General features: G+C 43.7%; 2 protein-coding genes across 5 annotated transcripts in view; one reads left to right on the top strand and one right to left on the bottom strand.

The window, feature by feature from the left end:
• Positions 1–384: 384 nt before the first annotated feature.
• CSNK2B (casein kinase 2 beta) lies at positions 385–24,840 on the bottom strand. 2 transcript variants are annotated; one of them, XM_056538217.1, is made up of 7 exons: positions 24,754–24,808; positions 23,444–23,523; positions 20,429–20,531; positions 17,331–17,446; positions 11,732–11,807; positions 11,468–11,657; positions 385–711 (listed from the first exon to the last, which is right to left on the bottom strand). In XM_056538217.1, exons 2-7 carry the CDS (start codon positions 23,513–23,515, stop codon positions 621–623), a joined length of 648 nt encoding a protein of 215 aa, XP_056394192.1. In that variant the 5' UTR covers positions 23,516–23,523; positions 24,754–24,808; the 3' UTR covers positions 385–620. The 2 variants fall into 2 exon arrangements, with proteins under 2 accessions (XP_056394192.1, XP_056394191.1); XM_056538216.1 differs by having other exon boundaries at positions 386–711; positions 24,702–24,840.
• Positions 24,771–27,982, top strand: part of GPANK1 (G-patch domain and ankyrin repeats 1) — a 16,840-nt gene continuing 13,628 nt past the window's right edge. Inside the window, exon 1 of one of the 3 annotated variants that reach the window (XM_056538212.1) lies at positions 24,771–24,907. The gene's annotated coding sequence lies outside the window, so the exon portion shown is untranslated. Of the gene's footprint in view, positions 24,908–26,788; positions 27,544–27,651; positions 27,671–27,982 lie in introns of those variants that run through there. The other 2 variants (XM_056538214.1, XM_056538215.1) reach the window with 2 other exon arrangements.

The following is a 27,982-nucleotide window of genomic DNA, read 5'->3' as shown; positions in this document are numbered from 1 at the left end:
CCTAGAGAGTCGGAAAATGTCTTTCTCCAGGATTTGCCCTCACATGCTCGTGCAGCTACAAGTTTAGAGCTCAGTGGGTGTTCTCAGCATTCTAGCCTGTGCACCTTGATAACCCCTTACCACAGTGTTTCCCAACCAAGGTGCCTCCATCTGTTGCTTAACTACAACTTCCAGCATGCAGTTGAAAAACTACAACTCCCAGCATGCCCGGACAGCCTTTGGCTGTCCGGGCATGCTGCGAGTTGTCGTTTTGCAACAGCTGGAGGCACTCTGGTTGGGAAAACTGCCTTACCATGATAAAAAAAAAAAAAAAAAAAAAATTTAAAATAAATAAAATAAAATAACTAAATTAATGTTTTTATTTAAATAAAAATAAAAAACCCTCAAAGGTTAAGTCGAGTGTCGGATCATTCTATATAATTTTATTTTATTTAACACAGTCATCATAGGTTGTATGAACATACTCTTTAAACAGGACTAAAATTAAAATAAAGGTGAAAAATCAGACACCGAAAAAAAAAAAAAGAAAGAAAAAAAACATCGCTCCATGACTGGTGCAGTAGGATGAGGCTTTGGAGGTTCACCAGGCCAGATACTGAAACCGTATACCAGGGTGGATCTCAACGCATTGTCTTCACAGGACTTTTGAAGTTGCTGGCTGCCTGAAGCTGGAGTTGATATGCCATGGGGTGGATTTTGAAGCCATATAACCTACAAAGAAGGGGGAAGAAAGAAAAAAAAAAAAAAAAAAAGTTAGCTCAGGTCAAAACTAAAGGCTGTCCGGACATGCTGGAAGTTGTAGTTTTGCAACAGCTGGAGGCACCCTGGTTGGCAAACACTTGCATAAGCATTTAAAGGGGTACTCCGGTGAAAACCTTTTTTCTTTTAAATCAACTGGTGGCAGAACGTTAAACATATTTGTAAATTACTTCTATTAAAAAAAATCTTAATCCTTCCTGTACTTATTAGCTGCTGAATACTACAGAGGAAATTCTTTTCTTTTTGGAATGCTCTCTGATGACATCACGAGCACAGTTCTCTCTGCTGATGTTATTACAATAATAATAGCGCTTTATTTATTGTTGTCCTTAGTGGGATTTGAACCCAAGTCCCAAGGAAAGCAAGGCAGCAGTGCTAACCACTGAGCCACCATGCTGCCCTTAGCATACATCTGCTATGCATGGTTGCTAAAATGGACAGAGATGTCAGCAGAGAGCACTGTGTTCGTGATGTCATCAGTGTTCCAAAAAGAAAGGAATTTCCTCTGTAGTATTCAGCAGCTAATAAGTACTGGAAGGATTAAGATTTTTTAAAAGAAGTAATTTACAAATATGTTTAACTTTCTGCCACCAGTTGATTTAAAAGAAAAAAGGTTTTCACCGGAGTACCCCTTTAATGCATGTCACTAGCAGTCTATGTATATCAGATTTTCATCTATGAAGTGTAAGTGAAGGCAACTCTAGGATAGGTATAGGACAAAGTCCCTGAAGAGGGCTTAAAGCAAGAAAAACCCGTCGGGCCAGTGATATATTATTACAAGAAGGAAGCTCTATTGTGAATACATGTTACAATGTAAAGGTTTGGCTGTAATGTACTGATGATGCATTATGGGAAATGGTACACAAATGTTTCTGTATCAATGCACAATGAACTTCTAGTACTGACACCGCTATAAATGCATCATATAGGAGTAACCTTGTGTGACTTGTGAGCACGAACCTAGTTACCTCCACTTGCACTTTATAATTACTGGATAGTGTTATTATGCAATTAACTGTTTAAAGCAGTGTTTTCCTAACAGTGTGCCTCCAGCTGTTGCAAAATAACTCCCAGCATGCTCGAAAAGCTGTCTGGGCATGCTGGGAGTTGCAGTTTTGCAACAGCTGGAGGCATACGGTTCAGAATACACTTGTTTTTTACTATCATGCATCCCATAGCCTCCAACAGTAATATGTATTAAAGAGATGAATAAAACATTTACACCATAAATACCCAGTCCAAGGAAATAAACTTTTTAGACTCTTATTCCCTGCCTGTGGATTTGGGATAAGTGTCTGATCAAGGAAGGTACAACTGTTGGGACCCCAGGATCTCCTGTATGGGGCCCCACCTACTACTTACCCATCCTCGTAGCACTCCAGTCCCATCTTACTGAACAAACGTAATTGACAGCCGGCTCAGCCAATCACCAGAGGTGGGACATCACTGCTGCCGGTGATTGGCTGAGTGGGTTGTCACTTGCGTTCGTTCGTTCAGGAAGGTGGGATAGGGAATAAGTGTCCAAAAAGTTCAGTTCCCTGGGCTACCCCTTAAATATGGTGAATGTCTAAGAGTCAATGGCCCTGATTTACTACTGTAAACCCAACACGTTCTGTCAGGTTGTGCACCAGATTCTGGTGCATTGTGCTAGAAATTCTGTCAACCCACCCTCCATTTTACAGAAAACCTGAAAAAGGGGCATGGCCATCTGTGAAAGGGGGCGTGGCTAACGAAAAGGGGCCGTGTCCCTGACATTTTCACAAAAACCTAACATTTACTAAGGATTTCACAGGAAATGTGGTGGATTTAAAGGGGTACTATTTTTTTTTTTTTTAAATCAATTGGTGCCAGAAAGTTAAACAGATTTGTAAATTACTTCTATTAAAAAATCTTAATCCTTCCTGTACTTATTAGCTGCTGAATACTACAGTGGAAATTCTTTTCCGTTTGAAACACAGAGCTCTCTGCTGACATCATGAGCACAGTGCTCTCTGCTGACATCTCTGTCCATTTTAGGAACTGTCCAGGATAAAAAGAAATCCACATAGCAAACATATGCTGTTCTGGGCAGTTCATAAAATGGACAGAGATGTCAGCAGAGAGCACTGTGGTCATGATGTCAGCAGAGAGCTCTGTGTTTCAAAAAGAAAATAATTTTCACTGTAGTGTTCAGCAGCTAATAAGTACAGGAAGTCTTAAGATTTTTTAATAGAAGTAATTTACAAATCTATTTAACTTTCTGGCACCAGTTGATTTAAAAAAAATAAATAAATAAAAAAGTTTTTCCACCGGAGTACCCCTTTAACCCCTTAAGGACTCAGCCCATTTTGGCCTTAAGGACTCAGACAATTTCATTTTTACGTTTTCATTTTTTCCTCCTCGCCTTCTAAAAATCATAACTCTTTTATATTTTCATCCACAGACTAGTATGAGGGCTTGTTTTTTGCGCGACCAGTTGTCCTTTGTAATGACATCACTCATTATATCATAAAATGTATGGCGCAACCAAAAAACACTATTTTTGTGGGGAAATTAAAACGAAAAACGCAATTTTGCTAATTTTGGAAGGTTTTGTTTTCACGCCGTACAATTTCTGGTAAAAATGACATGTGTTCTTTATTCTGAGGGTCAATACGATTAAAATGATACCCATTATTATATACTTTTATATTATTGTTGCGCTTAAAAAAAATCACAAACTTTTTAACCAAATTAGTACGTTTATAATCCCTTTATTTTGATGACCTATAACTTTTTTATTTTTCCGTATAAGCGGCGGTATGGGGGCTCATTTTTTGCGCCATGATCTGTACTTTTTTTTGATACCACATTTGTATATAAAAAACTTTTAATACATTTTTTATAATTTTTTTTTTAATAAAATGTATTAAAAAAGTAGGAATTTTGGACTTTTTTAATTTTTTTTCGTTCACGCCGTTCACCGTACGGGATCATTAACATTTTATTTTAATAGTTTGGACATTTACGCACGCGGCGATACCAAATATGTCTATAAAAAATGTTTTTTACGCTTTTTGGGGGTAAAATAGGAAAAAACGGACGTTTTACTTTTTTATTGGGGGAGGGGATTTTTCACTTTTTTTTTACTTTTACATTTTTTTACATTTTTTTTTACACTTGAATAGTCCCCATAGGGGACTATTCATAGCAATACCATGATTGCTAATACTGATCTGTTCTATGTATAGGACATAGAACAGATCAGTGTTTTCGGTCATCTTCTGCTCTGGTCTGCTCGATCACAGACCAGAGCAGAAGACGCCGGGAGCCGCACGGAGGAAGGTGAGGGGACCTCCGTGCGGCGTTATGAATGATCGGATCCCCGCAGCAGCGCTGCGGGCGATCCGATCGTTCATTTTAATCGCGAACTGCCGCAGATGCCGGGATCTGTATTGATCCCGGCACCTGAGGGGTTAATGGCGGACGCCCGCGAGATCGCGGGCGTCGGCCATTGCCGGCGGGTCCCTGGCTGCGATCAGCAGCCGGGATCAGCCGCGCATGACACGGGCATCGCTCCGATGCCCGCGGTTATGCTTAGGACGTAAATGTACATCCTGGTGCGTTAAGTACCACCTCACCAGGACGTACATTTACGTCCTGCGTCCTTAAGGGGTTAAGCTGAGGAAAACCCGACAGATCAGAGCAGGTGTTTAAAAAAAAAAAATATATATATATATTATATATAGCAGCATAGGAGAAGAAGGGCGGAAGTGAGCCCAGGCAGGCTTCAGATGATGTTGCGCCTGGTTGGCCACGCCCCCTTCCTCCATCGCACAGGGACCCACGAATGAGCAGACATACAGGGACAAAATAAGGTACATAGAGGGGTTTTAACAAAATAAAAAAGGCAGGAGTAGTGTCAGGAAGAGTCAGGGAGACATGGGGCAGGGGGAATTAGGGACAGTTTAGTTCATTATAGGTACTCTTTGGCACCAAATGGTGGGCTGCGTCCTCAGGCCACGGGTAAGAATTACCCTAGTAATCTCTAACAGGAAGGATGTGGTGAGACCATCCCTACCACCACAGGGACCATCGGAGCACTCACCCTAAAAAGGATTTTGTCATCACGGGTGTTTATTCTTTAAGGGAATTCTAGGGTATAACCAAGGGGTAGATCGGTGCAAGGGTCGCCCTTTTTAGAAGGAGTGCTCCGATGGTGCTGTGGGAGTAGGGGTAGTCTCACTACATTCTTCCTGTTAGGGATTACTGGGTTAATTGTTGTATGTAGTAGGAAAACACGGCACGGACCATTTCTGCTCCGCTCCCTCTATGTGATCGGCTGTAGGCACCTGCTCATGGAATAAACTAGTAATAGTTTGAGTGCCGTGTTTTCCTACTACATATTACTGTTTGTCAGAGGATCTGGCGTGTCTGCACTGAGCACCACAGAAGGCTCTTTAGCTGGGAATCGTGACTAAGTGAACCTTTGTTGCGGGGCAGTGTGGGACTTGTAGTGCCGAACCACTATAATCTTGTTATAACCTAAGTTAATTGTTACTGTCTCCATTTTCTGTCCTTTTTGGAATTTTTTTTCCAGGGTGAAACATTTGTATCCACCGTGGAGGTGCTTTAGTTGTTGTATCACTGCAGCGGGGTTCTCTTTTAATGGCTATTATTAAACGCTAAGTTTTCATCAGTCTTCCCCCTTCTGTTAAATCATAGTGAAACAGCAACGCCGTGAATTTACTGCACACTTTAAAAAGTACCGGTCACTAAATAAACTTTTGTAAACTATCTCAGGCTATGTTCCCTAACTAATCCTAACACCCCTCCCACCCTTAAAAAAATGTTCAGAGCTTTAAAAAGCAGTGTATCATACCTTTATTCTTGCTCACATAGTGCTATCTCCCAGCAGGAGCCTGCTGGGGGACCACTTCCGCCCTCACATCATTTCAGCGCTGTGATGAATAGAAGACCTCATCAAGCTCTGTGCAGCCTTCAGTGAGGCTCTTTGCAGCTGTCAATCAAGCTCAGTGCAGAGAAGCACTTCCTGAGTTTGGTCACCTGCCAGGCTGGGAGAAGACCAAACTCATTGTATTAAAGGGGTACTCAGGTGGAATTTTATTTTTTATTTTTTTTAAATGAACTGACGCCAGAAAGTTAAACAGATTTGTAAACGACTTCTATTGAAAAATCTCAATCCTTTCAGTCCTTATCAGCAACTGTATGCTACAGAGGAAATTTCCTTTTTGTCTTGTACACAGTGCTCTCTGCTGACACCTCTGTCTGTGTCAGGAACTGTCCAGAGCAGCATAGATTTGCTATGGGGATTTTCTCCTGCTCTGGACAGTTCCTGATATGGGCAGCAGGTGTCGGCAGAAAGCACTGTGGACAAGACAAAAAAGAAATTCAAAAATAAAATGAATTTCCTCTGTAGCATACAGCTGCTAAAAAGTACTGGAAGGGCAAAGATTTTTTTTAAATAGAAGTAATTTACAAATCTGTTTAACTTTCTGGCACCACTTGATTAAAATAAATAAATACGTTTTCCACTGGAGTACCCTTTTAATTGTGGCAGGGAACAGAACAGAGCCACCTAGTGGCCATTTTTGTTCTATTACAATTTAAGCATATCTATATTGATCATTTTAAAAGCCAGTTAGTGGGAAAGTGTCTGCTAATTACAAGGAACACTATATTACAAGTTTTATTTGGTGACTGGTACTCTTTAAAGTTAACTTGTTGCTTGTGGTCAACGATGACTAACTCCTAATTTCTCAAACTTTTCGCTTCTCATAAATAAAAGCCTCCAGAGGAAGAGGAAGGTCTCAGATGTGGGAGGACACGGACTACTGGGAAAACAGCAAAGAAACCCATGTGAATTCTCTTTGGCAGCTGCAGACGAAGAAGACAAAAAAACGCTAGATACTTTTGTGATGCCCCCTGTACACTACGGAGGTGTAACAATGCTTTAAAAGGGGGTACTCTGCCAAAACAACATCTTATCCCCTATTCAACAGATAGGGGTAGGGATGTCCCGATACCATTTTTTTTTTTTTTTTTTTTTTTAAGAGTACCGATACTTTAATTCTAGTACTCGCCAATACAGAGTACGAGTACTTATATTTTAAAGGGAATCTCACCCCAGGGTGACGCGGTTTCTGGCGCTGTTTATCTTGCTGATATGTGGGTCCTTGTTGTGTACAATGGAGGCGGCTGCTGTAGTATGAACCAAGATTTCTCTCTTCTCCATTGGACAGAACAGGGAATTTGCATTGGCGGTGAGAACGATGATCACATGGTGAGCAGCAGTAGAAACCGGGTCACCTGACCTATCTATCTATAAATTCAAGTTAGTGCAGGTGACTCTGCTATAAGATCGTCTTTAATAAGAGGCTAGTATCCCCCTGGCAGTCAGTAACAGCCCCCCTTGTAGACATAAATAGCAGCCCCCCTGTAGACAGCAGCCCCCCTTTAGACAGTGGGCCCCCTTTAAACAGCAGCACCCCCCCCCCCCCCCCCCGACATTAGTAGCAGCCCCCTCCTTGCAGGCAGCTCACCTCCTCGGGTCGGGTGCTGCCGCTCTGCTGCCCCATTCTCCCGGTCTGCATCGTGCCGTCCTATGGAGGAGCATGTGACATACACGTCACTCTGCTTCCTCCGTAGCGTTACGCTGGGCGCAGGGGAGGAGGTGGAGTGACGTGTGTGTCACATGCTCCTCCATGGAACACTATGATGCGGACCGGAGGATGGGAGAACGGGGCAGCAGAGTGTCACAAGGTATCGGGCATGGTATCGGGGACATTAAACGAGTCCCCGATACCATGCAAATGGCTAGTATCGGCCCCGATACCGGTATCGGAACATCCCTAGATAGGGGGATAAGATGTCTGATCGCAGGGGTCACCCTAGTCCAGAGCCAACTCATCTCCGTGCCGGCTGACTGGCAAATACAGCCGCCGCACCTCCTCCATTCATGTCTATGGAAGGAGGCGTGACGGCTACGTAGTAGACATGAATGGAGGTGGCGTGGTGTGATATCACAAATACGGAAGCTCAAAGCTTCTGTGTTCCGGACGCAGAGATCAGACCAGACATATTTCCCCCTATCCTTTATCCATACCCCTTAAAGGCAGCACTCACACCTCGTTTTCACAGTACGGGTGCCGGATCCGGCTGGAGCAGAGGAAAACTGGGCTCTCCCGTACCCCAGCCGGACCAGCGCTGAAATCAATTACAGTGGTCCCTCAAGTTACAATATGAATTGGTTCCAGGACGACCATTGTATGTTGAAACCATTGTATGTTGAGACCATAACTCTATGGAAACCTGGTAATTGGTTCTGAAGGCACCAAAATGTCATCCAAAAATAGGAAAAAGTGACAAAGAAAAATAAATAGATAACTAATATAGATAAGAAAGATCTGCTGGGAGCTGTAAATCACTGTCTGTGTCAGTGTTTTCCAAGCATGGAGCCCCCAGCTGTTGCAAAACTACAACTCCCAGCATGCCCGGACAGCCTTTGGCTGTCCGGGCATGCTGGGAGTTGTAGTTTTGCAACAGCTGGGGGCACCCTGCTTGAGAAACACTGGTCTATGTAGAGGACAGGAGCTTCTTCGGGTACAGTACACACAGTAACATGGAGTCGCCCCTACCTGGTGTCCAGAGGAGCAGGTAACCCTGGTACAGGTAAAGTGTACAGAACATGTAATACCTCTCTGTACTGTAGGGGGCGCTACCAGACATCAGTCAGTGCATACACTTCAGTAATACAGGTGTTTTACAAGTGAATGCCAATTCTGATTGATCAGTTCTTCCGGCCATTGACACGTTTCACAGATGTGGACTGTCTGTACATAGTATGTTGAGTCTGGTTTCAACTTACAATGGTCCAGAAAAGACCATTGTATGTTGAAACTATTGTATGTTGAGGCCATTGTAAGTTGAGGGATCACTGTACTTTAATGAGTCGACCGGAGTTAAACGGTGACTCCGGTCGGCTCCTTTTACGGTTTTGTGACGGACCTAGAACCGTAGTATACTACGGTTTTCGGTCCGGTCAGGAAACCTGATAAGATTCAAAAATGAGCCGACCGGAGTCACCGTTTGACTCCGGTCGGCTCATTAAAGTAATGGATTTCAGCGCTGGTTCGGCTGGGGTACGGGAGAGCCCGGTTTTCCCCTCCCCCAGCCGGATCCGGCACCCGTACAGTGAAAACGAGGTGTTAATGCAGCCTAATACCTGTTATTCATGGCTCCATTGAAAAGACTGGCCCATGTACTGTAACCAATCATCAAGAAGAATGTAACCTTATATCTTAGAGCACCCCCTGCTGGACATATGATAGAAAGCAACAGTTTAAACTGGGTAACTTTCCACTTTGCAGGTAAATTCGTTACCCCTTTATTTCTGACACCTTTGCTACAGCATAGAGTTGTCTTATTTCCAGTAACAAATCTCTTATCGGGTCCGATTTCTAAATAGAGTCATATGGAAATTAGTGGTTGCTGGAGAGGACAGGCAGACATGATTTGCATTGATCAGATTTGACGTTGGGTTATAGATGAGTAAGAAGGAACATGCTATGATAGCGCTTCATGACCGTGAGTGTGCAGGATATATTGTAATAACCCAAACCTCAGCAATTACCAACTTTATTTATACATTCTGTTACCGCAAAGTTGCAAGACAAGAAGAAAAGTTGTGGAATTATGGAAATCACTGGATCAATTAAAATGTTAATGATTTGGAAATGTAAAAAAATTATACCCACACCTTGGCATGTATGTATGAAATTAATGTTTATCTAAGGAGTAGAGAAATATCAATATACTTCCCCCCCCGCTGCTATAACCCCCCCCCCCCCCCCTGCCACCTCCTCCAGGCCTCAGCGCTTTAAATGAATGAAATGGGGGCCGCCGGGGCTTTAAATGAATGAAATGGGTGCCGCCGGGGGTTTAAATGAATGAAATGGGGGCCGCCGGGGATTTAAATGAATGAATTGGGGGCCGCCGGGGCTTTAAATGAATGAAATGGGGGCCGCGGCGACTTTAAATTAATGAAATGTGGGCCGCGGCGGCTTTAAATTAATGAAATGTGGGCCGTGGCACTTTACATGAATGACTTTCGAGCCGCCAGAACTTTAAATGAATGAGATGCGGACTGCGGCGCTGGAAACAATTAAGTAGGGATCGACCGATTATCGGTATGGCCGATATTATCCGGCCTAGTACGCTGCATAGACGCCGCTACGCCGTGACGTCAGGTGCGTCGCTGCGCACGGGCGTCACTGCGCAGCGGCGTCTATGCAGCGTACTAGGTTGGAGCCTGCCCGGAGTGGAGAAGATGACCGCCGGAGAAGGACAGCCCGGAACGGTGCACCCTCCACCCGGAATGCCGCCGGACACTACAGGAAGGAAGGATGGCCCGGACCACCCTGACAGGTAGGGGGGAGAGAGGCGGGTGGTGGCGGCGGCGGCCTATGGCACCGCAAAAGCCACTGCAGATCATTGATTTAAAGCACCCGCTTTAAATCAATGCTCTGCAGCGGTGTCGCGGGGGTATAAATAGCCGATAACTTATACCGGAATATCGGTATAAGTTATCGGCTATCGGCCCTAACCTCCACCGATTATCGGTATCAGTATCGGCCCTAAAAAAACGATATCGGTCGATCCCTACAATTAGGTTGCCAGGTTTTTAGCGCTTGCAGGGGGAGGTGACAGCTTGCCACGGCTCACATCTCATTCATTTACAGCGCCGGCTGCTTGCAACTTAATCATTTAAAGTGCCGTGGCCACAAACTAATCAGTTTAAAGCGCTGCAGCAACTCATCTGCGGCTGATAATTCATTCGGGAGGGGGGGGCAGACCGGTGTTGCGGTATGGGAAAAATTCATTTCGTGCAGGAAAAAAAATTCTGTATTCGGTATGAACCGGTATACCGCCCAACACTATACACGCGATTAGAGAAAATCCCATACTTACATACCTCACTCCTTTGTGGATCCCCCTGTGAAGCTAAACGCTCCGATTACTATTTCTGAAACAGACTGGTCTCTGTAGTGATGGCCCGCTCAGTCAATCCTGTGCTGCTGTGGTGTCCTGCCTCAGTCTGTGATTGGCTTAGAGGCCCATCACTACAGAGACAAGCCTGTGTCTAAAGTAGCAGCGCCGGAGTGTTCAGCAGGGGGACTGCAAGACTTCACAGGGGGATCCACAAGGGAGCGAGGTAAGAGAGTATGTTTTTTATTTATTTATATAATATTGTATGTGGCCCCTGTGGATTTTGGAACATTTTATAACTTCTATAAGTAGCAGCGAGAACCTTCAGCTGAGGACCGGAAGACTTCGCAGTTGGACCACTAAGAGTGAGGAAGGTAAGTATGTGTTTTTTTTTTATTGTCTTTATGGCCTCGGCAACATATAAAAAATTTTAAGTATACAAATAACTCCTAAGGAAAGATACTTCTGATACACACATATAGACACCATGTAGTGCAGGGTTTATCAAGCAGTGTGTCTCCAGCTGTTGCAAAACTACCACTCCCAACATGCCTGGACAGCCGAAGGCTGTCCAGGCATGCTGGGAGTTGTAGTTTTGCAACAGCTGGAGAAATACCATTTGGATAAAGGTGAATATTTTGGACAAACATTAATGTATATACTCATGTTTCTGAAGTCAACCTCCAGATGTCATCACAATGATGCGCAATCACTTCCTGGGACAAGAACCCAATCATCTTACCTGGGGACGAACTGATTGGCGGGTCTCTTGGGTCGATACTCTGGGTGAACCATAAAGAGCATATGGGGGAATCCAGTGCCAAAATATGCTCCATCTGTGTGGTGATGGCGGGAGGATTTGGGGGTGTAAACATCCATACACTTGGGGCAATACAGCTTTACCATGGCTTCACCGGGGATGTCAGAAAGGCCTGGGAAAGAGACAGAACCCACCGTGAATACAGCGTTTAATAATGGGAGAAATATACGGAAGAAAGGAACCTACCGATGGGCAACATGGGCTGGTTCTCACAGTATACGCGGGGACAGTAGCCAAAGTCTCCCTGCTGGTATTTCTCCAACTGCAAAGACAAAAAACGGGTAAAGGTGTAAGAAAACTGGACATCATAACCAGGGATCTCAATGGAGCCACCAGCACTACGGCTGCCCAGGTGTCACCTACTGCCGAAGTGTGGCCATAACTACCACTGCCTAGTAGTCATCATCCCGCTACATCAATGGTTACATCTGTCCACGGACAAGCTCCCTCCTCCTCTCCCAGGATCTATACCAAGGCTTGTGTGACTGGTAAATAGGGCAACGCTGCAACACAAAATATCGTTCAGTTCCTCCCTGACCCCCATTACCCAACTGCCCATGACACCTATTAGGCCATGATCACACGGCGTGTGGACAGTACGCACATTTTAATAATCCGGTGGGCGCTAGGACCGCTCAGAAATGCAGCACCTCAGACGGCAATGCATTTCTGAGCAAAATCTGCAAAAAAGAATAGATATGTCTATTGTTTTTGCGGACGCCAGAATCTGGATTTCCACCGTGTGCACAGTGCAGCAGAATTCCATCGAAATCAATGGGACTCTGCTGCAGCGGAATGTTTGTGCAGAATATTCTGGCGGAATTCTGCTGACATTCCACCATGCGGACATACCCTTATCTAGGAGCGAAAGTTTGGGAAACAGCACACTTAACACCTTAAGGACAAAAGGGCATACCTGTACTCCCTTGTCCCGCTCCCCTTCTATGAAGCGGGGTCATGAGCTGACCCTGCGTCATAGCAGGGTGGTCCCGATGGCTATCAGCCACGCCACCAGGACCTGTGGCTAATACCAGACATCACAGTGGTGCCCGTCATTAACCCCTTAGACACCACAATCAAAGTTGATCGTGGCATCTAAAATGGTAGAAAATCTATCCTGGTAGCTCAGCAGAGCTGATTAGGACCATGGTGGTGAAACTGCGGTGTCCTGATCAGCTGAGAGGATGGCGGGAGGGCCCTTACCTGCCTACTCGCCTACTCACCCCATTTAAAAAAAATATATGTAAACAAAAATAAACATATGTAGTCTTCCCGTGCGTGTAAATATCTGAACTATAAATTATGTTAATTAAATCGAGATCGAAAATTAAGTCCAAAACTACATATTTTTGGTCACTTTGTATACCCTAAGAAAAAAAAAAAAAAACATTTAAAAAGAGACCAAAAAGTCCCATCAAAACAAAAATGGTACCAATAAAAACTACAGACCACGGTGCAAAAAATTAGCCCTCAATTAGCGCTGTATACAGAAAATTCTAAAAGTTATTGGGGTCAGAAGATGCCAATTTTAAACAGACAACGGCTAAAGCCATAAGTCAACTTTAGTTACATAACAGGCGTCATACCTACTCATCAAATCCCTGCTAGTTGGGGTCTGTTCTTGACTACACGAACCAGCTGTTTAACCTCTCAGATGCTTTGGTCAATGCTGTCCACAGGACATGTGGTTTTTAAAAACAAACACATAACCAGTATAGCGGCATTCTAATGATCAACATAGCGCAAGGGCTTGCACTGACCACAATATCGACCCACTTGGTCAATAGACCAGCTGAGCGGGCAATTCTTGTGTATTCACAGTAAAAGTATTGAAGGGGTTCTCCACCATAAGGTGATTTTAGTACTTACCTTCCAGACAGTAATTGACATTGTTTAGGAAGGATCTGCGCTTGTCTTGGGGCTAAATGACTATGTTGTCAGATTACCACTAAAGCTGCTGTTATCTTTTTGTGAACTGGCTATTTCCTGTTGAGTTTCCTCCTTCAACTACAAGTCCCATAATTCCATGTTTGTAAGTGTGAGGTCACTTTCCTCCCTCCCACACATCAGCCATCCCACCCATTGATACACAAATTAACTGCATCCCATGCAACAACCAGTGTTTTCTAACCAGGGGCAGCGGCCCCTTGAAAAAGGAAACGAAACGGCGTTGGGGAGCGGAGCACGGCACTTTAGAATGGGTAAGCCCTAATTAGCACCTTAAGCACTCGTATTTTCTCTAGGCAATCAGCCAATATATTTGGATTTAGTTGTCAGTAATACACAGGGAGCCTTTTTTCCGGAGGGAATACTTACCCAGCCGGGGTTCCCAGTGTTTACAAAGGACACATTTTCAGTGCGTAGGTGCATCGCATACAACTTCCACAGAGTTGTTCCCAGATTATTATATTACAGTCCGTGTCTCTGTACTGGTGCTCGGCCTATGCTGTTGAGGTCCTCAGTTATTTCAGCTCCATTTTTTGGTCTTATGCTTTTATATTTTGTTCACCTAATAAAGATATTATATTTAATTAAGCGGCATTTAGTTATTCTTTCTTCTTTTTTTGTGTGGTGGATTTATACTCTAGTTAATAACTTTTCCTGGGATTTTGGGGTGAAATTAGGGGCCTCGGCTTATACTCGAGTATATACGGTAATTTTGTATGCTATTAAAAAATAAACTTTGGGGCAAAAATCACATAAGAATTGTGAGAAAACCATCACACACAGGTACAGACACTGTATTATGAACTACAATTACTTTACAGCCCCTGTAGCATAGTCAAAAAAAAATCCAAAATTCCCAAAAAATCCTGGAATACCCCTTTAAGTGCTGCTTATCTAAAACCAGGACTGTCTGGGTGAACACAGTATCAAGGCAGGGGAGCAGTTTATTTATTTATTTAATTCTTTCTCCCAGCCTAAGAACAATTATGTGGTATCGTACAACCCCTTCAAGGCTAAAATAAAAGTGCATCTCAACCCTTTAGGGACATTAAAGAGGTACTCCAGTGGAAAACTATTTTTTTATTTTTTTTTTCAAATCAATTGGTGCTAAAAAGTTAAACAGATTAGTAAATTACTTCTATTTAAAAATCTTAACCCTTCCAGTACTTATCTGCTGTATGCACCACAGGAAGTTGTATTTCTTTCAGGAGTTCTTTTCTGTGTGACCACAGTGCTCTCTGCTGACACCTCTGTCCATGTCAGAAACTGTCAAGAGTACAAGCAAATCCCCATAGAAAACCTCTCCTGCTCTGGACAGTTCCGGATACAAACAGAGGTGTCAGCAGAGAGCACTGTGGTCAAATTGAGACAAATTATGACTACTGAAGAAGGGGTCGGATTAAGCACCCTGAAACGCGTCTAGAGTCACATATCATCTGAATATAGCACTAAAAAAAAGAAGCACTGCTGCTTGGCTATAATCTGCATTGAAGTACCGGCTCTACACATTGCAAAAGATCCAACCTACCACACCTGATCCTCGGTTCTGCATCTGAAAACGCTGCCAGTCAGCCACGAGTCTCCTGCCGGAGTAACAACTCTACAGTGGTCCCTCAAGTTACAATATTAATCGGTTCCAGGACGACCATTGTATGTTGAGACCAGAACTCTATGGAAACCTGGTAATTGGTTCTAAAGCCCCAAAATGTCATCCAAAAATAGGAAAAAGTGAGAATTAAATAAGTAGATAACTAATATAGATAAAGCAAATCCTTACATATAAAAGTAAGAAAGATCTGCTGGGAGATGTAATCACTGTCTATGTCAGTGTTTTCCAACCAGGGTGCCTCCAGCTGTTGCAAAACTACAACTCCCAGCATGCCCGGACAGCTGCGGGACCCCCGCGATCAGACATCTTGTCCCCTATCCTTTGGATAGGGGATAAGATGTAGAGGGGAGCAAAGTAGCCCTTTAGGAACAGGGGAAGGCTGTCCGGGCATGCTGGGAATTGTAGTTTTGCCACAGCTGGAAGCACCCTGGTTGGGAAACACTGCCATAGAGGCCACCGCTTCATTCTGCAGGGGAAACCACAAAAGTTTGATCCTACCATGTAAAAAAAATGTCTCCTGGTGACAACCCCTATTTCATACAGTACTTATAGGCCTTTGTAGATTTGTCGGCCCTACAGATTCTTCAGATTGATCAGTCTGTTGTAGTTTTGCTCAGTAGCTTTAAAGGGGTACTCCAGTGGAATTTTTTTTTTTTTTTTTTTTTTAAATCAACTGATGCCAGGAAGTTAAACAGATTTATAAATTACTTCTATAAAAAATCTTAATCCTTCCAGTACTTATTAGCAGCTGTATGCTACAGAGGAAATTCTTTACTTTTTTAATTTCTTTTTTGTGTTGCCCACAGTGCTCTCTGCTGACACCTCAGTCCATGTCAAGAACTGTCCAGAGCAGCATAGGTTTGCTATGAGGATTTTCTCCTGCTCTGGACAGTTCCTGACATGGACAGAGGTGTCAGCAGAGAGCACTGTGGTCAGACTTAAAAGAAATTTAAAAAATAAAGATTTTCCACTGTAGCAAACAGCTGCTAAAAAGTACTGGAAGGATTAAGATTTTTTTAATAGAAGTCATTTACAAATCTGTTTAACTTTCTGGCACCAGTTCATAATAAAAAAAAATAAAAAAATAGATTTTCCACCGGAGTACCCCTTTAATAAAAGAATATTCTCCTGTATATCCCTCTGCTGAGCATCAAACATTCAGCAGACAGGACACATAGTAAACGGCGCCGTATGTGACCCGCTCACATTTCATGCAGTAAATCCTGCCGGCAGCTTCTCCTACAAATATCCCAGCTGTCAGGTCAGCAGCTGCCCCCCCCCCTCCCCCGGGGACTGATCCAGAGCCTCCGAGTCCACGAGCGCTACCGTCAGCGACCTCTAATGTACAACAGATGAAGGATTCATTTCTATTGACCTGAATCGTTCACGACAGGGATCTCCCTCCTGGCTGCACATTACAGCAGAAGGCGGCCCCCGCCGCAGGGAACAAGGCTGGGAACGAGATTGGGAGTTCCTGTTATTGCGAGGTTGCGGTGGGCGGCACCGGCTGTGGTCCTGGCTCTGCACACAAGATAGTCACCGGACGTGAACTGGTTGGACAACACGTCTCATATGTACAGAAGACGTCAGGAGGGAACCGGGCCAGGAAAAGCATCTGATCAATAAACTCAATCAACTCTGCTGATCTCAGCAGGGAGGAGGGGGGGTGTAGAGCGTGTACGGTTATTTCTCATGCACATTTAAATAGCGGGGTCTTCGTGAACTAACAATTAACCCCTTTGCGTCCAGGCCTGTTTGTGAACATAAAGGGGTTAGTGTCAGCCATTTGTTAGGGAATGATTGAAAGGGGTACTCCGCTGCTCAGCGTTTGGAACAAACTGTTCAGAACGCTGGTGCCAGCAGTTTGTGATGTCATAACCCCGCCCCTCGTGATGTCACGCCCCGCCCCCACAATGTAAGTCTATGGGAGGGGGCGTGACGGCTATCACGCCCCTTCCCATAGACTTGCATTGAGGGGGTGGGGTGTGACATCATGAGGGGGCTATGACGTCACAAGCTCCTGGCTCCAGCGTTCGGAACAGTTTGTTCCAAACGCTGAGCAGCGGAGTACCCCTTTAAATCATTCTCTAACAAAATGGCTGACACTAACCCCACGGAGGAACGGAATCCCTCTAGTTACTAGATAGCAAGGAGCGATATCGTCAAGGTCTTTAGTTTTGGGACCTCATCCCAATATCTATTCACTAATAGAAAAGCAAATGGTCTCACCATCTGGGCAATGCCACGGTTAGTCAGGATATAGCGGGCATGGATCAGTCCGTACAGCATCTCGGCCGCCTGCTCGATGAGATCGCTCTGGTTTGGATTGTCCTCTAACTCCTCATCTGCAGGAAGGAAACAAGAGACATGAGAAGAGGACAGGTAACATTGCTGTAATCTGGGAGACAACACACTACTTATGCCTCCTGACCACAGGGATGAAGTATTGTGACGTCACGACTCCGCCCCCGTGTGACATCACAACCTGCCTCCTCAATGCAAGTCTATGGGAGGGGGCGTGACGGCCGTCACGCCCCCTCCCATAGATTTGTATTGAGGAGGCATAAGACTTTGAGCCTCCAGCACTTCCTGCAGTGCTCACAGGTGGGTGCTGCGTGCTAGACTGCGGGGGTCCTCAGCGGCGGGACCCCCACGATCAAACATCTTAACCCCTATCCTTTGGATAGGGGATAAGATGTCTTAGGGCCGGAGTACCCCTTTAATCTAAGTTGAGCTTTGACCCCTTGATGGTTCAGGGCCAATACCTGATGCTGCACTAACAAGGAATTTTATTTATCCAATTCATCATCTCTCTCTACATCTTACCGGCCTCCGACAGGTAGTCGTGAGGGTATTAAAGGGGTTCTCCAGATATGGAAAAACAGAATAAATTCCTTCCAAAAACAGCAACACTTCTGTGTGTGGTATTGCAGTTCAGTTCCAATGATATGAACAAATCCAAGTTGCAATACCACACACAACCTGAGGATGGGGGGTGGTGCTCTTTTTAGACAAAACTAAAGGGGTACTCCGGTGGAAAACAATATATATTTTTTTTAATCAACTGGTGCCAGAAAGTTACAGATTTCTAAATTACTTCTATATAAAAATCTTAATCCTTCCAGTACTTATCAGCTGATGTATGCTCCAGAGGAAGTTGTGTAGTTCTTTCCAGTCTGACCACAGTGCTCTCTGCTGACACCTCTGTCCATGACAGGAACTGTCCAGAGCAGGAGAGGTTTGCTATGGGGATTTTCATCTACTCTGGACAGTTCCTGACATGGAAAGAGGTGTCCGGAGAGAGCACCGTGGTCAGACTGAAAAGAAATTCAAAAAGAAAAGAACTTCCTGTGGAGTATACAGCAGCTGATAAGTACTGGAAGGAATAAGATATTTATATAGAAGTGATTTACAAATCTGTTTAACTTTCTGGCACCAGTTGATTTAATAAAAAATAAATAAAAAAATTCCACTGGAGTACCCCTTTAACTGTACTTCCGGTCCTCTGACCTTCTGTCCTCTTCTTGCTTCCGAGACGAGAGCTCTGTGCAGGACCTTCCTGCTCAACCAATTACTGGCTGAGACGGTACACCGCTGTAGGCCGTGATTGGCTGTGCAGGCAGGTCCTGCACAAAACTTTTGTCTCAGAAGCAGAAAGAAGACTGGGGGACGGGAAGGAGCCAAACTGAAGTTGTGGGGAATCGGGGGTAGGCAAGTATCTTTTAATTTTTAGTTATTTTAGTTGTTTTGTTTTAATGTAACTACAATGTTGTTACGCCCCCAGGATACAAGTGAGACCGATAACATTCCTGTGAACTCTGTAGTCCACTGCTAAAGTGAATGGTCTACAGAATTCCTTGTAGCACCACACAAGTCTAAGGGGCTTTCAGCAACTCCTAAGATCGCTCACTTAAGCAGCAGGCGACAAAGTTGTTGGGAGTTTTAAAGGGGTACTCCTGAATTCTGAACATTTTGTTCAGAACGCTCGGAGCCGGAGGCAGTGATCGTGACGTCATGGCAACACCCCCCTCGTGACATCACGTTACACCCCCTCCATTCATGTCTATGGTAGAGGGCGTGTCGACCACTGCAGCAGGAACCCGACATTTGTTTAGAACGCTAGGAACTGCGGGAGATCGCAGGGGGGCCAAGTAGCGGGACCCCCGCAATCAGATATTTTATCCCCTATCCTTTGGATAGGGAATAAGATGTCAAGCAGCGGAGTACCCCTTTAAACGTGTATCCTGTTGCAGCAACAACATATCAAACCATGCAAAATACTGAAATATCCTTTAGGGTGCATTCATACGTACAGAATCAAATGTGCACAGGACACTGTACATGTAAATAGACCCTAAAGATGTTAGGTAGACACATGACAGTCAATAAAATCACTGCATGAAACAGGTCATAGAAACATAGTTACATAGTTACATAGTTAGTACGGTCGAAAAAAGACATATGTCCATCAAGTTCAACCAGGGAATTAAGGGGTAGGGGTGTGGCGCGATATTGGGGAAGGGATGAGTACTGGAAACAATCACAATCCCTCAGTAATGGAGCCTCAGGCTTTAGACCTGTACATTAAAGGGGTACTCGGTGGAAATTATTTTTTTTAATCAACTGGTGCCGGAAAGTTAAACAGATTTGTAAATTACTTCTATTAAAAATATCTTAATACTTCCAGTACTTATTAGCTGCTGACTACTACAGAGGAAATTCTTTTCTTTTTGGAACACAGTGCTCTCTGCTGACATCTCTGTCCATTTTAGGAACTGTCCAGAGCAGCATATGTTTTCTATGGGGATTTTTCCTACTCTGGACAGTTCCTAAAATGGACAGAGATGTCAGCAGAGAGCACTGTGGTCACGATGTCAGCAGAGAGCTCTGGGTTCCAAAAAGAAAATAATTTCCTCTGTAGTATTCAGCAGCTAATAAGTACTGGAAGGATTAAGATTTTTTAATAGAAGTTTTCCACCGGAGTACCCCTTTAAAGGGGTTATTCAGGAATAGAAAAACAGAGCTAATTTCTTTCAAGAGCCACTCCCGGTCTGTCTCCAGGTGTGGTGGGGTTCTGCAGCTCAGTTCCATTGAAGTGAACGGAGCCAAGTTGTAATACAACACACAATGTGGGGACAGACAGGGAGCATTTTTTAAAAGAAATTAGGTCAGTTTTTCAATTCTTGGATAACCCCTTTAACTCAGGAAAGATTTTTTTTTTTTAATACACTTGTTAGCAGGCAGTGCAAGGTTTACAATGTTTCATTGGCACAATTCCATATGCAGCAATATCCAGTGTGTTGGGTTTAGGTCACGGGGATACTGACCAGGTTCTAGGTCCAGGATCATGTCCAGTGCCTGTCTATAGTGGGGGACCTGCTCGTTCAGTCCAGTCAAGTTGAATTTATCCTGAATATAATCTTCATCTACCTGCAAGAGAAGGTTATAAGGAAAAATACCATCAAGGCTGCATTCACACCACGTTTTTGCAATTTCAGTTCCCGTATCAGGTTTTTGATGAAGAACGGATTCCACAAAACCTGACTAAACTGTATCAAAACGTGTAGAAATTTTAACCCGGTTGCATCAGTTTTTTTTAAAGAAAAAACGTATACGTTTTTACCGTAACTTTTCATTTCATTATGAATAAAGTTTAACTTGATTGAAATTCCCAGCAAAAAAACTGTGCAAAGTAAAAAACCGTATGGTGAAAACTGGATGGAACCGTACACACATACAGTTCTGTACGGTTCCCATTGACTCCCATGTTAAACAAAAAACGTATACAGTTTAATATGGTTTTTCACCCGGACCAAAAACCGCAGTAGGCTATGGTTTTGAGTACGGGGAAAAAAATAAAAATAAAAATGGAAAAAAAAACGGACAAGATGCCAAATGGATGCAAAAATGGATGCATCTTTTGTCATACGGTTTTCAATGGAGAGTCAATGCATACGGTTTTCTATACGGTTCCGTACGATTTTTAAACATTGAAAACGTATACAGGAACTGTATTGCAAAAACGTGGTGTGTGAATGCACCCTAACAAGGAGAGGATAGTTCTCGCTGGCTTGTGACGACCAGACCAAAAAGACGTCTTCAGTATGAGGATAGTTACTTATACAGAAATGAGCTGCAATTCTAGGCATAAAAGAATGGCGCCGTGTCTGGTAAACTATGAGAGGTGGGTTATTGGTGGGTACGCAGGATCCTCTGATCGGATACCGATATCCTATCCCATTGTTTCCCAACCAGTGTGCCGCCAGCTGTTGCAAAACTACAACCCCCAGCATGCTGGGGGATGTAGTTTTGCAACAGCTGGGGGCACAATGGTTGGGAAACAATTACCTATCCTAATAATGGGCTGTCCATAACATGAGAATACCCCTTTCATTTTTCTACTAGTTTAAGGGCATGTTCACACAGTCTAAAACTAAACTGAAAACTCCATAGCTGAATCCATGTCAGAACCCCGAGGCGGAACCTTTGGATTTCGACGTTGCGCGCTGCAATTTTGTGACATAATGGGGGAGATTTATCAAAACCTGTCCAAAGGAAAAGTTGCTGAGTTGCCCATAGCAACCAATCAGATCGCTTCTTTCATTTTTAACAAGGCTTCTGCAAAATGAAAGAAGAGATCTGATTGGTTGCTATGGGTAACTTTTCCTCTGGACAGGTTTTGATAAATCTCCCCCCTATAACACTATGCAATGGGGCTTATCTGCATCCTGGCTACCCACAATGTTTGGCAGCAATAAATCAAGGAATAAAACAAGGAATGGCAGCAATAAATCATATACATTACTGCATGTGGATGATTAAATGTATCCTGGGAAAGTTCATACCGTCCAGATTCCCATGATACCTCTGTGTGTGTGTGGATTTTCCACTAGTTTTGCCCATGTGACCATGCCCAAAGTCTTTCAGGTATAATCAAGTGGGCAAAGATGTTTTCTCAGAATAGGAGCTGAGCCTCGTGACTTTCTTCACATTCCAATGTCAGTCACATGACCTCCGAAAAATTCTATCAACCTAAAAAGGAGTGGAACTGGCACAGGGGACCCAAACCAAGAAAGACTTGATGACATACCAGATTTTTTTTTTTAATGACATGCACACATACACTTTTTTTTGGGGTGGAGTGATTCCTCCCTCGGTCTAACCAAGAAGTCACTATTAACCACACACTCAGATCCTGGCTGTTACAGCATGATCAATTACTGCTGGTTACCGACCAGCGCAGGCTCCCCGTCACCGACCGGCGCAAGCTCCCCGTCACCGACCGGCGCAGGCTCCCCGTCACCGAAATGTTCCCCTTTATTTGCAAAAACAGCATCACTCCCGTACATAGGTTGTGTGTAGTACTGCAGCTCAGTCCCATTCACTTCAACGGAGCCGAGCTGCAATACCATATGCAACCTGTGGACATGAGTGTGGTGAGTTTTTCAATCCTGAACAACTCCATTTAAGGATTCATGCACACCACGTTTTTTGCTATACATTTCCCGTATACTGTTTCAAGTTAAAAACCGTACGGAACCGTATAGAAAACCGTATGCATTGACTTAACATTGTAAACCGTATGTCAAACGCATCATCCGGTTTAGTCCTTTTTGCATTGCATACGGTTTTGTCCAGTTTTTTTTTTTACCCGTACCCAAAACCGTAGTCTACCACGTATTTTGGTCCGGGTGAAAAATCGTATTAAAAACGGTATCCATTTATTATTTTTTTTTTAAACATGGGAGTCAATGGGAACCGTACAGAACCGTATGTGCATACGGTCCCATCCGGTGTGCACCATACGGTTTTTGACTTTGCACAGTTTTTTTTTTTATTGTTATTATTATTTATTTCAATCAAACAAGTGAAACTTTATTCAAAATGGATTGAAAAGTTAAAAACTTATACATTTTTCTCTTAAAAAAAACACAGATGCAACCGGGCATCATTTTTCAAACTATATATAAGTTGAAATTTGTACACACATTTTGATTCAGTTTAGTCCGGTTTTGAGGAATCAGTTTTTCATGAAAAAACTGATACGGGAAATGTATTGCAAAAACGTGGTGTGCTTGCACCCTAAGTAGTACAAATTGTGATAATTTTATCACCCACTATGGGTCGGGTCAGGCTAACACGGATCGGAATATCTATGCTTTCAATGCTGAGTCCACCAAGCGATAAGCGGCATCAAATTCTTATCAGCCGCTTATTCCAGCTCAGCGTGTGCAAGTCCACTGACGTTCTGCTGCTGTCTTACGTGTATGACCGGGTATATCCTTCGAACGACGGTATTACAGTAATTTGTGGGTCTCAAACGGTTTCACGTCAGCCCTCACCTCACAGAAGAACTCATTGCCTCTTAACCCGCAGAACCAGCTGATCCACGACACTTCCTCTGAACTGCTCATTTTTCAAGCTGTTGGTCAATAAAGGGTTAAATGTGAGGATCACGTGTTCAACGATAGATATTCGGACAGATTTGCTATATAACAGATCATACCCAATGTCTGTTTCCTAACCAAGAGGCCTTTCAGCTGTTGCAAAACTACAACTCTCAGCATGCCCGGACAGCCTTCGGCTGTCCGGGCATGCTGGGAGTTGTAGTTTTGCAACAGCCGAAGGCACGCTAGTCTATAAACTATAAAAAGCACTTTGGGGCCCATAAAAGCCATACTTATCTCTCATCGATCCCCTGCAGCTCCTGTTTGGCTCCATCCTGTCCCCTGATCACCTGTGGTCATCCAAGACAAGCAGGACCTGCCGGCTCAGCCAATCACTGGTGAGATGGGACACAGCTCTGGCCAGGGATTGGTTGAGATGGAAGGTCCTGCACCGAGCATTCATCTTGGAAGCAGGAAGAGGAGACATGATAGGGGGGGGACGGACAGAGGCAAACGGGAGCTGCAGCGGATCGGTGGTAGGTGTTTTTTAGGGGCCCCAGCACCACAATTTTTAACAAGAGCCCAAAGGGTGGGTGGGTGTGTCAGCAGGGCAGAATAGAGGGGATGTGTGGGAGGAAGGGGTTAATACTGTAGCAAGAAGCCAGAAGAGCCAATTGGGGGCAAATGGAGGATATAAGGACTATGGGGAGCAATTGGGCAAGTGGGTCAGGGAGAAAAGGGAGGGGTAAATAGAGGAAGGACAATGGGGGTCAACCAATAGGGGGCAAATGGGGGATAGGAGGGGGGGGGAATGGGGGCAATAGGGGAGGATAATGGCTGGGGGAGACCAGGACGGAACAACAGGGGCAATTTTTTTTTTTTTTTTTTTGGGGTGGGGGCACGAAGGGGCCAATATGGGCAAATTGGGGAGGGGGGAATTGACCAGAAGGGTCAATGCGTGCAAATTGGGAGACGGAATCAATAAAAAGAAAAAAAAATGGGATCCAGAGAGAGGTTAAAGGGGGGTGCATAAAATATTGGGGGGACATGGGGCAGATTTTAATAAGGAAGAAACAGAGGAGATGATGGGTATAAAGTGAGGGGTGGGGGGAGCTGGCATCTTATAACAAGTCACCGGGGGATGGGGGAGGACCCCCGAATAGAGCCGCAGTCACACCCGCCCATCCCCAGTATGGCGGACCCGGCCTCACACCTGCTCTATGGCCCCGGACTCTGGATACACGGCGGTTCTTTCCGGTTCTCACCCGCCGCCACACACAAGGCCCGGTCCCCTCTCAATGCGCCGAAGCAGCCCCGAACGGAAGAGGCGTGTCCGGAAGTCACCGCGTGAACGCCGGGAAGTGTAGTTCTTAGACTGGCCGCCTAGGCAGTGACGTCATTCTGTCGCTATGGGAACAGGTAACACACAGGGTATATAAACAAAGCAGCGACCCAGCCTGTCAGTCATCAGAGACATAACCGCCCGGGCTGACGCGGTATACACAGGGGCCTCTGCTCTTAGTGTACGCTCAGAATAAACTGTGGCTATGGCTACAGTATGGACCCCGGTCATGTGATTCAGGTCATGTGACCTTTGCTTCCTTGACTTCCCATTGATTTATGATATTGTACATGTCATCAACTATCATGATGATAATACAAATACCACATAACTATCGTGATGATAATACAAATACCACATAACTATCGTGATGATAATACAAATACCACATAACTATCATGATGATAATACAAATACCACATAACTATCGTGATGATAATACAAATACCACATAACTATCATGATAATACAAATACCACAAAACTATCATGATGATAATACAAATACCACATAACTATCATGATGATAATACAAATACCACATAACTATCGTGATGATAATACAAATACCACATAACTATCGTGATGATAATACAAATACCACATAACTATCATGATAATACAAATACCACAAAACTATCATGATGATAATACAAATACCACATAACTATCATGATGATAATACAAATACCACATAACTATCATGATGATAATACAAATACCACATAACTATCATGATAATACAAATACCACAAAACTATCATGATGATAATACAAATACCACATAACTATCATGATGATAATACAAATACCACAAAACTATCATGATGATAATACAAATACCACATAACTATCATGATAATACAAATAACACATAACTATCATGATGATAATACAAATACCACATAACTATCGTGATGATAATACAAATACCACATAACTATCATGATGATAATACAAATACCACATACCGTAACTATCGTGATGATAATACAAATACCATACAACTATCATGATGATAACAAATACCACATAACTATCATGATGATAATACAAATACCACATAACTATCATGATAATACAAATAACACATAACTATCATGATGATAATACAAATACCACATAACTATCATGATGATAATACAAATACCACATAACTATCATGATGATAATATGACTATAATACAACTATAACAACTACTTAGGCTGCATTCACACCACGTTTTTGCAATACAGTTCCAGTGTCAGGTTTTTCATGAAAAACAGATTCCTCAAAACCTGACTAAGGCTGGGTTCACACTACGTTTTCTCCCATACAGGAGCGCATACGGCTGGGGGGGGGAGCTAAAACCTCGCGCTCCCGTATGTCACCGTATGCGCTCCCGTATGTCATTCATTTCAATGAGCCGACCGGAGTGAAACGTTCAGTCCGGTCGGCTCAATTTTGCGCCGTATGCGCTTTTACGACCGGACCTCAAACCGTGGTTGACCACAGTTTTAGGTCCGGGGGAAAAGCGCATACGGCGCAAAAATGAGCCGACCGGGCCGAACGTTTCACACCGGCCGGCTCATTGAAATGAATGACATATGGGAGCGCATACGAAGGCATACGGGAGCGCGAGGTTTTAGCTCCCCCCCCCAGCCGTATGCGCTCCCGTATGGGAGAAAACGTAGTGTGAACCCAGCCTTAGGCTGGGTTCACACTACGTTTTGTACTTACGGTTCCCGTATACGGCTGGGAGGAGCGGGGGCGGGGCTTAATCACGGCGCCCACACTCAGCCGTATAGGGGAACCGTATTTAATGCATGTCTATGAGCCGACCGGAGTGAACCGCAGCCTACGGCCAGCTGCGTTTTCGGGAAACCGCATACGGCCGAAAACGCAGCAGACCGGAGGCTGCGGTTCACTCCGGTCGGCTCATAGACATGCATTAAATACGGTTCCCGTAAGTACAAAACGTGGTGTGAACCCAGCCTTAGGCTGCATTCAAACCATGTTTTTGCAATACAGTTCCCCAAACAGTGTAATTTTTTGTATAAACATATTTGGTATCGCCCCATGCGTAAATGTCCGATCTATCGTAATATAATGTTAATGATCCAGTACGGTGAATGGCTTAACCGTAAAAAATAAAAAAGTCCAAAAAAGCTGCTTTTGACACATTTTATTCCAAATAAAATTAATAAAAAAATCATCTAAAAGTTTTATATATGCAAATGTGGTATCAATAAAAAGTACAGATGAAGGCAAAAAATTTGCCCTCATACCGCCCTATATACGGAAAAATAAAAAAGTTATAGTTGGTCAAAATGGGGCAATTTTAGATTACTGATTTTGTACAAAAAGTTTTAGATTTTTTTTAAGCGGCACAAAAATATAAAAGTATCTAGCCATGGGTATCATTTTAATCGTATTGACCCACAGAATAAAGAACACGTAATTTTTACCATAAATTGTACAGCGTGAAAACGAAACCCTCCAAAATGTGCAAAATTGTGTTTTTTCATTTAAATTTCCTCCCTAAAAAAATATTTTTTTGGGTTCGTCGTACATTTCATGGTAAAATGAGAGGTTTCATTACAAAGTACAATTGGTCACGCAAAAAACAAGCCCTTATATGGGTCTGTAGATGGAAATATAATAGAGTTATGGATTTTAGAAGGCGAGGAGGAAAAAACAAAAACGCAAAAATAAAATTGGCCTGGTCCTTAAGGTGAAAATGGGCTTGGTCCTTAAGGGGTTAATATTATTATTATTATTTTTATTTTTTTTTGTTTGTTAAGTGTCTCCAAATTCCATCGGCACTAGGACCACTCAGACATGCCCCATCTCCAGTGACGGTAATGCATTTCTGAGCGCGGATACAGCGCATGCGATGCAGCAAAATCCCATTGAAGACAATGGTAGTCCGCTGCAACAGAATCTCCGAATGGAATTTGTTTTCCTGCCAGATTCCTCTTGGAACGACTGTCAAGGCCCAGTGTTTTTCAACCAGGGTGCCTCCAGCTGTTGCAAAACTACAACTCCCTGCTTGCGAGTTGTAGTTTTGCAAGAGCTGGAGGCACCCTGGTTGGGATACACTGCCATGGTCATTCAATTAACCCTTTCACTTCATTACCAGAATTTAGATCCCTTATGGAAGTTTTTTTTGT

The sequence above is a fragment of the Hyla sarda genome, chromosome 9 (assembly GCF_029499605.1).
Source record: "Hyla sarda isolate aHylSar1 chromosome 9, aHylSar1.hap1, whole genome shotgun sequence".
Classification (NCBI taxonomy): Eukaryota; Metazoa; Chordata; class Amphibia; order Anura; family Hylidae; genus Hyla; species Hyla sarda.
The sequence above is the reverse complement of the archived record's forward strand: the minus strand, read 5'-3'. Positions and strand labels throughout refer to the sequence as shown.

Coding starts and splice junctions, on each gene's coding strand:
- CSNK2B (XM_056538216.1), bottom strand. CDS start 23,515: ATGAGCAGTTCAGAGGAAGTGTCGTGGATCAGCTGGTTCTGCGGGTTA. Junction 11,658..11,731: donor CCAGCCCATGTTGCCCATCG/GTAGGTTCCTTT, acceptor TCTCTTTCCCAG/GCCTTTCTGACATCCCCGGT. Junction 712..11,467: donor GCCAATCAGTTCGTCCCCAG/GTAAGATGATTG, acceptor CCTTCTTTGTAG/GTTATATGGCTTCAAAATCC.